The 14,828-nt window shown below is 39.9% G+C and overlaps 2 protein-coding genes across 2 annotated transcripts; one reads left to right on the forward strand and one right to left on the reverse strand.

Annotated features, from left to right (window-relative positions):
* The first annotated feature begins 4,365 nt into the window (after window positions 1-4,365).
* Window positions 4,366-9,926, forward strand: LOC149405690 (bromo-adjacent homology (BAH) domain-containing protein). The gene is made up of 8 exons (XM_089607962.1): window positions 4,366-5,027; window positions 6,067-6,138; window positions 6,735-7,487; window positions 7,600-7,734; window positions 8,007-8,090; window positions 8,737-8,796; window positions 8,899-8,985; window positions 9,371-9,926. The coding sequence occupies exons 1-8, from the start codon at window positions 4,497-4,499 to the stop codon at window positions 9,662-9,664; spliced, it is 2,016 nt and encodes a 671-aa protein (XP_089464088.1). The 5' UTR covers window positions 4,366-4,496; the 3' UTR covers window positions 9,665-9,926.
* On the reverse strand, window positions 9,876-11,520 carry LOC149405691 (RNase P Rpr2/Rpp21 subunit domain protein). Its single transcript, XM_089607963.1, has 3 exons — window positions 11,375-11,520; window positions 10,925-11,257; window positions 9,876-10,639 (listed from the first exon to the last, which is right to left on the reverse strand). The coding sequence occupies exons 2-3, from the start codon at window positions 11,209-11,211 to the stop codon at window positions 10,018-10,020; spliced, it is 909 nt and encodes a 302-aa protein (XP_089464089.1). The 5' UTR covers window positions 11,212-11,257; window positions 11,375-11,520; the 3' UTR covers window positions 9,876-10,017.
* Window positions 11,521-14,828: the final 3,308 nt, after the last annotated feature.

Genomic DNA, 14,828 nt, shown 5'->3' on the forward strand with positions numbered 1-14,828 from the left:
AGAGCACACGGACCAACAAAGTAAGCAATATCTAGACGGCTGGTGGTGAGATATGAAAGGCTTCCAATAATACGTATCCCATCTTTAATATCACCAATGACCTCTTCAATATGGTGATTTTTCTGAATTACTGTAGAAGGAGCACATCTTTGAGGCACAGCTTCAGTCTCCTTGTCAGGGAATGGCTTATCACGAGGAGAATCGTCTTCAGACACAATGTCGACCACTTTGTCACCAACATCTGTCCTGACATCTGTGCTACTAGATAAAACTTCATCCTCATCATTAGCACTTTCAGAATTATCATAAACGTCATTAACAACCACATTTATAAACTCCATCATAGACTTGGTGCGTTTGTTAAAGACACGATAAGTATGACTATTTCTGGAATACCCAAGAAAGATACCTTCATCATTTTCGGGATCAAGCTTACGACCAGGATCCCGATCAGCAAGGATGTAGTGCACTGAACCAAAGACATGGAAGTACTTGACGTATGTCTTTCTCCCCCTACATATCTCGTAACGAGTTACAGTAGTACCCGGACGAATGATAACTCTGTTATGAATATGGCATGCAGTGTTGAGCACTTCAGTCCTCAAGAGAAGAGGAATGTCTTTGGCAAGCATCATCACTCGAGCCATTTCCTGAAGAGTCCGATTCTTCATTTCAACAACCCCATTTTGTTGTGGGATGATGGGGTCAGAAAGTTCAGGAGCTATTCCTTCTATGCTTTCTCATTTTTCTCTTTGCACTTGCCTCTTTCCACCGAGACTTTCAGTTTGCATAGGACCCATCAAGTCCATGTGTGAGAGCTCCAGAACACGTGAAGTGGTAAGATGTTGCACCATCTTGTGCGACTTTTGAACCCGTTTTCCTATCTTAGCTTCATCTGCTTTGGACAAGAGACACTTGGTGACTTGAGAGTCTTTGACCGGGGACCATATGTAACAGTCGTTCGGAGTCCTGGTTCCTTTCATAAGCTCATCATGTTTATCATTTATCACAACACACTCATCATGAGTAAAATTAACACGTAAGTCCAAGTCACAGAGTTGGCTAATGCTAATAAGATTAGCAGTGAGACCCTCAACCAACAAAGCCTCTGTTAAGCAAGACAAACCAGGATAGTTAAGTTGACCTTTACCAATAACCTTGGCCTTCACTCTATCACCAAAAGTAACATAACAATTAGTGTAAGGTTTTATATTGGAAAAATAAATCTGAACACCTGTCATGTGCCGAGAACAACCACTATCAAAGTACCAATCGTTACCAGTGGAGGCAGGTTGGGAGGTGTAAGCAATGTTGGCGCGATAGGACACATTTTTCACTCTCCATTCCATGCGAGATGAGTGTGAAAGACCTGGTTGAGCTTGCTTGTGGGAGGATTGATGCCGATGAAGATTCCTCCCATATAGGCGATAGCAAAATGGCCGAATATGACCCTTACGACCACAGTGATGGCAGACCCAACGAGGTCTGTTGACAAGAGACCTGGTTGGTCTATAAGGATATTGGTGATGCTGATTCTGGAACTTGTTACGACCAGATGTCTGCGACATATTTCGCGGCATCTGGGCAGCAGACTTTTGAGGAACAAAAGTAGTCTGAGACGTGGAAGCACCGTGAGTATACCCAAGCCCCTTCATGTTCTTTGCAGGCTTTCCAACAGCAGACTTTTGAGGGACAAAAGTAGTCTGAGACGTGGAAGCACTGTGAGTATACCCAAGCCCCTTCATGTTCTTTGCAGTCTTTCCAACTGTGAGAATTTTATCCAGGCTGTCGGTGCCGGAGTTCAGCATCCTGACTGATTTAGTCATCTGATCCAGCTCTCCATTCAGCCGACTGACTTCCTTCTTTAGATCCACAATCGTCTTTAGTAGCCTTGCCTTGTCTTTAGTCAGAGTGAGAATAAGAGCACTCTGTTTGTCGAGAATCTGAGACTCCTCAACCCATTTGGTGTGCAAGGTATTGTATGCGTCATTCATGACATCATCAGATAGTTCTCCATCTAGAACAATTTTCTGAGAGCATTCACCAAATTTATCAGTAGACTCATGAGCAGTAAAGGCCACAAAATTACTTATCTTATCAGAGTCGCTATCTGCATCCGAAAAGGTAGCGTTGTACCCATTTTCATGTTTCTTGAGGAAGTTAGGACACTCCTTTTGAATATGTCCGAAACCTTCACATTCGTGGCACTGAATGCTTTTGCCTTTGCCAGGTCGTTCACCGCTATCACTGTTCCTGTGAGGGTTGGCTTCCTTCTGGAATCTTTGTTGAAACTTGTCCTTAACATCTTGTGAGACATTTTTTCCATTCATCTGGTTGAATCTCTTCATGACCCTGCTATAATTTCTTGCAAGCATAGCTATAGTATCTTCAATGTCACTATCAAAATCTGAGAATACCTGATCCTTTTGTTTATGAATAGAGCCTTTTAGGGCCACCCCTTTGTGTTTCTTCTCTGTCTTGGGCAGGGAGAGCTCAAATGTCATGAGAGACCCCATAAGTTCATCAAACTTCAAGGTTTTGAGGTCATGGACTTCTTCAATAGCCGTGATCTTCATTTTGAATCTGGGACTCAAAGCTCTCAGAGTTTTCCGAACAAGATCTTCGTCGGTCTTGGGTTTCCCAAGAGAGTAGGATTCATTGGCAAGGTCTCGGATGCGAATGTTGAATTCAGCAACATATTCATCCTCAAGCATAGTAAGAGCTTCAAAATTGGTTGTGAGGTATTGAAGCTTCTGCTCACGGACCTTTGTGGTACCCTCATACGCAACAGCAAGGATTTCCCAGGCCTCTTTGGCAATAGTGCATGTATTTATCAACCTGAAAACATTTGTATCGACCCCATTAAATATAGCATTTAGAGCACGAGAGTTACCAAGGGCCGCCTCTTCTTCAGCAGGAGTCCAGTCTTTTTCGGGTTTTGCACCAATAGGGGCTCCTTTGTCATCAGCCTTAACAGGAGCTTCCCACCCGTGTATCACTGCTTTCCAGGTTCTGCTATCAAGGGACTTCATGAAGGCAGTCATGCGTGCCTTCCAATAACCATAGTTGGTTCCGTCGAGTACTGGAGGGCGATTGACAGAACCTCCCTCTCGGGAACTATCCATATTAGGCAATCAGAAAAAAAATCCAGGAAACCACCTAAGAGATCAAGGTGCCCGCTCTGATACCAAGTGAAATTCTGATTAGTCGCAAAGACAAGATGTCGCACACAATGTGTTGACAATGTGTCCGACAACTTGCTTGAACACAGATTATGGATAAACAACAAACAGTGCAGTAAATAAACGACACACAATATGGTTACCCAGTTCGGTGCAACATCACCTACGTCTGGGGGCACTCTGCCAGTGGAAATGATTTCACTATCTTGTAGTCAATAGTACACACAAGGTTTATATCTGATTACAATCAACAAATCAATAAAACCTAGAGACTATTACCACCAGTGATCACCTAGTCAGGGACTCCCCCTGAATTTGAGCTCCGTCTCAATTCCACCCTTCGAGCAACCGCCTGGCTCGGATGACCTTCAGTCTTCAACAGTTCGTGAACCTTCAATCACGAGAACACAAAACCCAAATCTCACAAACACTCAATCTTTCTGGAATAGTGTTTGAGGAATTACACCGCTCTTATCAAAACACAAAACCTCCCAATCCGCCGGTCTTGCACGTCTAGGAGCTCTAGGTATTTTGATAAAGCGTCAAAGCTGCTAAGGGGGGAGCGCAGGGCTTTTATAACAGCTGTACAATCCTGGAAGGTATCTTGGGTTTCCTTACCCAGCCTCAAGCGAATATCACAAAATAAAGACTCCATCAAGGCGAATATCGTGCAATGAAGATAGCAGCGAGGCAAATATCTTGCAATCAAGTCAGCAGCGAGGCAAATATCTTGCAATCAAGTCAGCAGCGAAGCAATATCTCATAATTAAGTCACCAGCGAGGCAATCTGTGAAAACTGGAAACTTGCCCGAAATACTGTCTGCACACAGGAGGAAGGATGTCGTACCAGAAGCTGAACCATGAAGACCGACATCTTTCCAAACAACTTGCACTAAAAAATAAAGCCAACATATAACGTATCAACAGAAAATATATTTATTTATTTGTATTTTTGTAACTTCTATTTAATATCTTAACGTATTACTATATTATATTATTTTTCAAAATTTCATATTTCAGTGGAATTGTTAGACTCCAACGTAAGAGAAAAAAATATTATAAGTAACATGATTATTTTGTCAGCAGAGTGTTCTATTTGTATAGTCTATCTCTATGCTCTGTATGAGTAGACTTCTACATTTAGCTAGGGGCAAGTCTGTAATTAATAGAAATAGGAAGCCCATTTATGGAGAGGCTATTTGCGCTCGGCCTCGGTGTAGGAAGAAAAAAAAAAAAAAAACGCCTCGCTCTCTCTCAGACACACACGAACTCGAACACCATTTTTGGCGGTTTCAACAGAGCGGAGACTGGGAAATGGGAAACCGGAGGTTCGCTCAGGTCTCGACAAGCGACGACGAAGAAGACGAAGACGCTATTCCGATACGACAGCGAATCCAGCAAAAACGACAACAAACGCAACAGCCGATTTCTTCCTCCGAGAAGAGCCAGAGCCAGAAGAAGAAGAGGAGGATTACGAAGTTTAGCGAATACGAAGACGAAGAGTTCAACGAAGCGGACGAAGAGGAGCTCGAGGAAGAAGAGGAGGACGAGGAGGAGATTGATATGGAGATCGAGGAAGACGACTCGGAGGACGAGAAGAAGAAGAGGATGAGAAAGAGGAGAGCCACGACGGCGACGAAGAAGAAGGACGAGGAAGAGGAAGAGGAAGAGGAAGATGGAGGAGATAAAGAGGAAGAGGAAGCTGAGGGATCGAAGAGCGAGGACGAAGAGGACGAGCCTGTGGACGCGAGGCCGGTCGGAGATCCGATCAAGGTCACCGGAAAGGGAAAGACGCGTAAGACTCACTACGAGGCTTTCGAGTACGACGGGAATCAGTACGATCTCGTGAGTAGTGGATTTTTTCTTCAAAGCTTTTTTTTGTTTGTTTGTTTATTATTCTTGAATCGGTGGATTGTGGGTTTGGAAATAGGGTTTTCGGTGCTTTAGGGTTGTGAATTGTTAATTTGGGAACTGTGATTTATTTCTTTGGAATTTAGGGCTATAAGGATTGGAAATGGCGTTAGGGTTTAGTCCTTTGAGCTTAGTTTTGAAAGGATTTAATTTCAATAATGGTTTAGCTGGATTCTGATGGGCAATATCAGTACTGATTTCGTTCTGATTACGAAGAAATTCAGTACAGTCTCGTAGGTAATGGATTATTAGGCTTTTTTAAGAGTTTTCATCCGCGGATTTTGTTTTTTTTTTTTGTTTTTTGTTTGGCATTTAGGTTTTTAGGGATTGGGAATGATGTTAGGGTTTTAGTCCTTAGATTTTACTTGTGGAAGGATTTCATTTCAGTTGGAAGTAAAACATGGTTTCAATGTTAGGGTTTAGTCCTTAGAACTTACTTTTGGAAGGATTTCATTTCAATTGGAAGTAACACATGCGTGATTGGACATGAATGGTTTTGATGTGAGGGTTTTAGTCCTTAGAACTTACTTTGGAAGGATTTCATTTCAATTGGAAGTTAAACATGCGTGATTGGACTCGAATGGTTTTGATGTGAGGGTTTTAGTCCTTAGAACTTACTTTTGGAAGGATTTCATTTTAATTGGAAGTTAAACATGCATGATTGGACTCGAATAGTTTTGATGTTAGGGTTTTAGTCCTTGGAACTTACCTTTGGAAGGATTTCAATCATGATTGGACTTGAATGGTTTTGGTTTAGCTGGAATCTGATGGGATATATTAGTGCAGGTCTGAAGATTAAAAAGTGATTCTTGATTTTGGGTGCTCTGAAGTTTTCCTATTTCGTCTGTTCTTACTTTTGAGCATGCCCTTGAGATTTTTTTGTTTTTTTTTCTTATATATATACATATATATATATATATATATATATATATATATGTTTTTCTGATTTCACGGTTCGTGGTTAATGCTGCAGGAAGATCCTGTACTTATCACCCCCGAGTCCTCTACTTGTGAAATGCAAAAGCCCTACGTCGCAATTATAAAGGTGCTTGATTCATGATTTTTTAATGATTTATTTTTTTCCTCTCTGTCGAACAGATGTTTCAGAGTGCTGGTTCTCAAGCTGACAAGCTTATGATGTTTTTTTTTTCTTTCTAATTTTCCGAATTTGAATAATCATTTTACAAGCAAATAGTTATATAAGTTGAACATGAGGGGTTAGTACTTGAAAAAACCGATTACGAATCAAAACTGAGAAAGGAACGAGGCTTCTTTTCTTTCTGCGAAAAGTTGCTTGAGCTAAGAGTTATGTATCTGACTGAGGTAGGAGATGACTACTGTGAACCTATTCTGATCAGGCTTCTTAAGTATGAGATTAAAACTTGGGACTAGACCATTTCTTTGATGAACAAATCTACTTTTGATGGGTTGAAGTGAAGGTAATTCTGTAAATTGTCCCTTGAGATCTGCGTGTCGCAGTGTCGGTTTTATGCAGATTTCTGGGCAAGTCTAACATTTTTTTTTTCTCTTGTTTCTCACACCTTGCTTTATGATAATCCAATTAAAATTTTACCTTCATTACATTAAACTTTTAAATTGTCATATTGCCTCTTTGGTGATCGGGGACTTGTGTTCATTTAGGAAATTACACAGGACAAAGATGGGAATGTTATGATGACTGGGCAGTGGTTTTATCGCCCCGAGGAGGCAGAAAAGAAAGGTGGAGGGAATTGGCAGTCAAGTGACTCAAGAGAGCTGTTTTACAGTTTCCATCGAGACGAGGTTCCAGCAGAATCTGTAATGCACAGGTGTGTTGTTCACTTTGTTCCAATACACAAGCAGCTTCCGAAGAGAAAGCAATATCCCGGCTTTATCGTGCGAAAAGTGTACGACACGGTCGAGAAAAAACTCTGGAAGCTCACTGACAAGGATTACGAGGATAAGAAGCAGCAAGAGATCGACGTGCTGGTTCAGAAAACCATGAAACGTATGGTGGATCTTCCTGATATCATACCCGAAGAAAACGTCGCCGTCGCCGATCTGGAGGACCATTTGAAGTCTAAAAGAAGTCTTAGAAGGAAGAACATTTCCCCGCTCGATGTTTCAAGGGATGAAGAAAGGCCCGAGCAAAACCCGAAAGCCGAAACCCCGGGAAGCTGTCTCTCTAATACCTCCGAGTATTATGGCGCTTTGGTAAAATCCAATGTATTGACAGGAGACACGCATCGTGATAAATGGCTGGAGAGACTTCTTCAGGCGGTTCAGTATGTATGCAGTTCCGCCAATGGAACAAACAAGAACGACAAAGAAAAGGCCGATGGCAATGGAACCAAACAAGAAAGTGATGTCAGGGCTTCAGAAGTTACAAAGGGCTCTGAAGATAAAAGTCTGAAGGTAAAGTGTTGCCATGCTTTTATCCCGGTAATAAGAACATGAAATGGAGTTAAGAGGATATAGTCGTAAAAAAAATTTGAGTGTAATTTTCAACTTTTGTGTACATACACAGGATTCCCAAGGTTTTGTCTGGCCAGACGCGGCTGTTCCAGCGGTCGCTGCTCTTGAGAAGGCTTCGCACGAATCCCTTACCTCAGACTTTCAGAAGTATAACCAAAAAATTCGGCAACTAGTGTTCAATTTGAAGGTAATAAGTGTGTTGATGGAAGTATGTGAATTGCATTATCGGCCTACATCATACACATGATATATAATATGAGTACACTTGTATTATGTGGAAAATAACAGCTAGTCATATTGTCTTGACGATTTAAGAGCTTAGTTTTCACTTTTCTTAATATGAGTTCAGAGCACTTAATGTGGCCTTTAATGTGCCTTCCGCGAAAGTCGTGATATTTCAAGGCCAAATCATGCACATCCACTCTTATTTGATTAATTTATTTATTTTTTACTTCGTAGAACAATGCACTGCTAGCCCGAAGGCTTTTGAATGGAGAGTTGAAACCTTCAAAAATACTGAACATGTCACCGACCGAGTTAAAGGTATGAATTCGAGGGAAACTTTAATTTCATTCTTACAAGTATACTTTTAATCTCCGTTGTTTGATCGATTGGTTTGTAATTCAATTTGTGATCTTCACTTTCACTTGAAGTTGGTGTATGTCTCTATTCAAGCTATGAGTGAGAGTTTGGACAATAGAACCTCTTGGATTCTAACTGTTGAAGTTTTCCTGTGACATTTCATTAAAGTAGTTCATTGGCTGTAGTTAATGTGCCGTATGAGCCTCAAACAAAGAGCAATAGATCAACTAATAGTTAACTAGCTTTTGATCCAAGGAAGGAATGTTTCGTGATAACTCACTCGACTTTTTAACATGAAACTTTAGAGCATCATTACCTTCCCTTTTTGTTGCAAAAAACAGAGCTTTATTACTTTGTTTTATTTGTGCAAATTAAAAGGTCACTTATACCAATATAGACTCAGCACTTCCTTTTTACAACATATATTTAAAAAAAGATACATAAATTAATTTGTTCTATTTTCAAGAATTAAAAAACGTAAAATGTTTGGCTATCTACAGGATAAATTTAATACTCAGATTTTGTATATTTTCTGGTTTCATGCTAGACATCCACGCACTTGCTGTCTCTTGTTCGAGTCATCATCTTATATGTTTCACCGTTTCAGGAGGGTTTAACCGTTGAGGAAACCGCGAGAAAGGAACCAGATGAATCCGAGCGAATGCAGGTAAAATAATTCTCTCTCTCTCCCTTTTAATTTGTTTTCTTTTTACAGTTTGTGTCAGACCCAAACTTCTTAATGTTACTCGTGAATTTTATATCGAAACAGATGACTAGCGTTCGGTGCTCAAGATGCAACGAGCTTAAAGTCGGTGTGCGTGACATCATCCAAGCAGGCCACGGAGAACGATATCAGGTAAACCACTCTCTGCAGTGCTGTTAATGAGGGATCATCTGCTAAACCACCCTCCGATTAAAACCTTTGGTGATTACATGATCGAGATTGATTAGCATGGGATGTTAAAGGCAATATATAAAAAATCGTCAAAATTGCATCGATTTTTTCAGTTTTTGTTGTTTCCCAGCCATCAAATGGCACATTGTTCTTTTCCGCCTTCATTTTTAAAAAATCAAAACATCACTCGAGCACGTCATATAAGTCTAATCTTTACTCAGTACTGATGTATGTATTATAATGTTGAAGAAGAAACGACTTTCGCACTTTTTTTAAAAAAAATTCAATTTATATAGCATTGCATCCACTAAAATATAAATTCATTAATGGGTTTGCGAATTTCCAGTTGGAATGCATTGCGTGCGGTCACTCTTGGTACGGATCTCGAGACGACGCGGCCACTCTAACGATAGACGCTCCGCGCACCAAGGACGTCGGCGCGGCCCCGCTCGCCACTGCCAAATTCGAGGCCATCGAAAAGAAGCTCGTGAGCCCAAGAAACTCCGACAACAAGCTCACCGAAGCGTTCATGCCCGTGCTCGAGACCCAGAAATCGTTTTCCAGGCTCAGAAAGGACGAAACTCCCGAGCCAGCCCCGAAAACCCCTGCAGCGAATCCCGAGCCGTCCCCGAATGCATAGGTCATCTTTTTGGTTGAGGCTTTATAGCAAGCCCTTTTCTTTTAGGTTTTAGGACAGTGCACAAATGATTTTATGTATAGTTTCACTTGGCTGAAAGAGTTGTGCATATCAGAGTTTTAGGTTTACACAGAAACGCCCCACCTTTTTGGGAAGCAGGTCTCAAATCTGGTGTTGGAATACAGCTAAATATTATGTTGAGAAAAAAGGGAAAGAAACAAAAAAACACGATCTGATCTAATATAAAGAGTTATATCTCACTTTAGTAGGAAGCCCAAATGTGTTCAGTTGCAAAAAAAAAAAGAGTTCAAACAAAGAATGTATAAAGAACCTCACGGGTATCGAAAAACTCGCTTCTAGAGCGTAAAAGGAATCGGCTTTTCGTTCGCCCTCGATTTCCCGTTACTCATCGCTGTTTCGGCATTTCCTCCGTTCCCTGGCCCGGCCGTTTTCTTACCGCTCGGCTTCTTTCTCTTCCTCTTCTTCGTGTCCAACAACGTGCGCCCGGGTCCGACACCTGGCGTCGTCGTGGGCCCATCGGTTTCCGATTCGGCGACCACTCGACTCGGCTTTTCCTCAATCTCAGAGGCCATTGGAGGAGGGTTTGATTCGAGAGTCGAGAGCTCAATCTTCTTCGCGTCCGACAATGTGGGACCGGATTCAACAAATAGAATCATCGCGGGCCCATCGGCCCCCAATTTGGACGGTGTTTCTGGTCCGACGGGTTCATCGAGCACTTGACTAGGAACTTGGTTCGGCATCGGAGGGTTTGATTCGGTAGTCGAGAGCTCAGGGTCGTTCCCGTGCACCCTCGTCTCTTTCGAGTGCCGTTGTTGTTTCGAAGTCTCTCTCTTTAGGTTCCCATGAGAACAGAAATGGCAAGAGTAGACTTGGTAGCTCAGACCGGATTTCTCGTTAGCCTTGTTTTTCTTCGCCGCAACGGTGCAATTCGTTCCCGGCCTAAGAACCGTTTCGCATCTGCAAAACCAAACTATTCAATCCCCTCTCTTTATTTTCATCTTTCATAATTTTCATGGCAATATCATATTTTTTTTTTTTTTTTTTTATTTTTTATATTAGTATCTATACTTTATATCATAAATGAGGTTATTCACTGAAATACAAAGTTCCTCATGGACAACCTTATTGGCCTTTGTATATCTATAGGTACAAACAAGCGAAGAGTGTTCATACTAGTAAATTAAAAAGAAAAAAAATTACAGAGTCGTAAATAAAATCCCAGAGTTTGTTTGCATTACGAACCTCTCACACTGAAACAGAGAAGAAGAATGGTTCGGAGGAACGCCGAGAGACTCTCGAACCGCGGCGAGTCTCCGGCCATAAAAGGCGGCGAGGCACGGAATGTTGGCTTCTCCGGCGGCCCAAGAAGCGAGGTTCTCCAAATGTTCGAGCTTTAGCCTGTCGTTGAACTTCACTGCGTTCTTCTTGTTCGCGCTCTTTCCGGTCTTCTCTTCTCTCAGCGTTATGCTCTGGTTTTGAGGACTCATCGGCGAGCCCAGCGAGTTTCTCGGTCGTCCACGCTTGCCCATGCTTCAGAGCTTTGATTTCTCCGTGGGTTTTTTATTTTGTTTTTCTCTGAGGAGTTTAGTCGAACAGTTGGTGAGCGTGTGATTATTCAAAGCAAAAAATAATTCCCGGACCGAAACAAAACAAAACAACAAAAGAAAACCAAAGCCCGAATCTAAATCGAACCGGAATCGAAGACCGATGGTTGAGAAAGTCGTCCTCGTCAATCTTTTTTTGTTTATTTTTTTTTTATTTTAGGGATAGCCAATCTAAATTCTAAACTCTCATATATTATCGACTTCGTTCTTGAGCGGCAAGAGCTTGCGATTACGGGCACTATACTAGCCAATTTCAAACTTGCTTAGTCAAAATTTTATTTATTTGAATAAATTTGCCATTTATCAAAATTAAATTTTAATATTAAATATTTAATATTTAATATTAACGTATGTAAATACTAAAGATAATTATGCAAAATACTATATGATTAATGAAACCATGTCACCAAATGTGGCTAAATTTTAAACATACTTAAAACGTTGGATATATTGTAAATTTAACGTTTCAAATAGTCTAGTCCTAGAAATTTTTCTTAATTTATTTAGAAAAATAGCCCAAAGTCAAACTCATTATTACATTATTCCAATTATATCCTTCTAAGAAGTACCAAAACCGATCAAAACAACGACGACAAAAAACCAAACAACGATCCGTCATTGAAGGTCGCTTCGAGATTGCAAATCGCCAATGTCGACCCTACTGTTTCACACTATGTCGCCGTCGTCGCAACGCCGCACCTTTCGTCTCAATTGCCGTCGAACGGTCGCTCTCGATCCAAAAAAAATTTATTTTATTTCACAAAAAAAAAACTGATTTGAATGAAACCTAAAAACCGTGAACCTAAATTACAACCCTACCTTCCTGAGAACTTGCCCTAATTACAACCCTACCTTCCTGAGAACCACCGATTCTGATTCTGTAGCCGATAATACGTAGAATTTGAACCCAAACAGTCTAACAATGCCGAATTTCGGTCCCAGACCCAGCAGCCAATCCCTCCGGGTCTGGGGCCGGAATTTGGGTCGTCTAAGATTGATCCTAATCGAATTTAAAGACCCTTGCCAAGCTCAACACCTGCTATGTATTGATCTAGTAGTCACAATTTTAGTTTTATCGGTCTAATAATTGGACTGATAAATTGTGATCACTCCTTATTCTAGTTTAGACCATGAAACATTATTTTTGAGCATTGTTACCTAGACCATTTTGGATGGACCTCTATTTGGAGATGCATTCTTCTACAATGGTTTTTCAAATTTGAAGATGCACTTTTCATTGATGTATACATTTTTTTAAACCTAAATTTTTTAAAAATTATAAAATCAACCCTAAATTTAATTTATAGTTAGAGATGTAAAACATTATTGATTGATGCAAAGATACATTTTAGAGAAAAAAATTTAGAGATGCATTGGAAATGGATAAAGGAGTCAACATATTTAAAAAAAAAAAAAAAACTAAACTCACATAGTTGGGTCAATTCTGCGAGGCAATTTAAAATTTTAAATATTGCTTAACATGAACTCTTAAAAGAGGTAAAATTTGTGAGATACTAATGACAAATCGTCAAAATCTCGTAATTTTAGACTATTGATATATTTTCTTCATTTCCTTTTTATTTATTCTCTCCGAGTTTAAAATGACCATACTATTCCTTTTTTATTTTCATTGAAAGAACAGCCGAAATAGAAATGGTATTGTTCCGACTGTGGTGGCCTGAAAAATGGTAGAAAGGCGAGATGACTTTGGCAAGATCTCAGCCGATTATTAGAAACGCTTTTTTCCTAGCTTTGATGTATTTGTATTATGTACTAAATTTTGTTTAGCATATCATTAGTTATAATCATAGTTTGGTACTTCCCTGTATTCTCGTGTCTAGCTTTTATTATTTATCGTCTTTCCAATGAAAGTATGGTTTCTAGACTCAGTAATTGACGAATTACCAAAAAAAAAAAAAAACAGTAACAGTATAGTCATTTATTTGAAATTTTGAACAATGCCAAATGTTTGTTGGTTACAGATTCATCATTTTTCTTAAATTTATTTTCTGCGTTCAAACTTCAGTTCATGTTACATGGGTAGGTAAGTAGAAAATGTTAGCAATATTAGAATAATATTGACGGGAAAATTAAAGACAATTTGTTTGGAATAAAATAAACGTAAATAAAATTAATTAAAATACACGAAATCGGCTAAACCTTAAAACCGAAAGAACAAAGAGGAGAAAAAGGAAAGGAAAGTCGAGGCCCGTTGGATGGTTTCGTTGAACTTTTTTATCGCCCTTCCTCGGGTGCTGGAATTTGTGAGCGAAATGCCTCCCAAGATACAACGACAACAAAGACAAGTGTAGCACCACTCGGCTTGACTCTCGACGAACTGGAACCCAAGCGAAACTATCACCGAACTACAACAAAGGACAAGACAATTTCGGATAGAGAGAGAGTTGGATTCTTTCTGTGTGTTTCGAATGAGAACTCAAGCCTCCTTTTATAGAGAAGGAAGACTTCAGTTACAGCTCTAGGCATTGATACTCGACCATTCAATGAGTGTGAGTTGATGGCTGTAATTATAACCATTCAAACCAGCCTACAAACTGTTCACACTCTCATAAGTGCTCGGTTACAAACGTTGCAAAACGTTTTCTTCGTTGCATAGTCAATTGCGTAGCTTTAATCGTGGTCATTAGTGTTCGGTTACAACATAACCGTAGCAAACTCGTAAGAAAAAAGATTTTTAGCACTAAAAAATAAAGTCCGAGACTGAGATATTCCCGAAGCCTGAAGCCGAGCCCGGACCGACCGACGGACGGCGGCGGCGCGCGTGTGTAGTGGGCTTGTATCATTGATCTTCTACTATTATTGAACTCATGTCCAATGTTTGGCTATATAAACTACTTACATAGTAGTTTCTTACACAATGTGGGACTCTCCCATCATATGACATTTTACATTTCCGATACACATATTAAGTGTATCTTTTGGCACACTTTGAGCATCAATTTCTCATTCAATATTATATTGATTTTGGCGAATAAATATTCTATCTTATACCCGTCATAACGAGGAATAAGAAAACGCTGGAATTAACCAATTCCGATGAGTGGGCCCCACTCAAATCTTAGCCACAAATCAACCATTCTATTGTAACTAATTACAATATTTCCAACAGAAAACGATGTGTACTAATTCATTGTTGTCTTTCAATTTTTCAAATGAGTTAAACGAACCCCGAATAGAAAAATCTTATTTTCAATGAACAAGTACTTCAAAGTTAAAAGTGAACTTTTCTTCTTCTAAAACAAGCTCAGAAATTATTCATGAGTCGTGAGATCTACCTAGAACTTGCCTCTCAGAACAGGATTACAAAATATGCCTCTCAAGTAAAAAAAAAAAAACCTTTTAAATGTTTCTAAATAACGAAATATCATTTCCAAATCAAAGGATGGGAATGAATGAGGGGATATGATCTCTCAAGAGAGACTAATATGAAGTCTTTTTCATGCAAAATAAAATATAAAATAAATAATGAAATTCTGTTTAGAGTGAAAGACAAGATGTCGTACACAATGTAGAGATAATGT

The sequence above is a fragment of the Urtica dioica genome, chromosome 2 (assembly GCF_054948205.1).
Source record: "Urtica dioica subsp. dioica isolate 48M chromosome 2, U.dioica_male_clone48M_v1_H2, whole genome shotgun sequence".
NCBI lineage: Eukaryota > Viridiplantae > Streptophyta > Magnoliopsida > Rosales > Urticaceae > Urtica > Urtica dioica.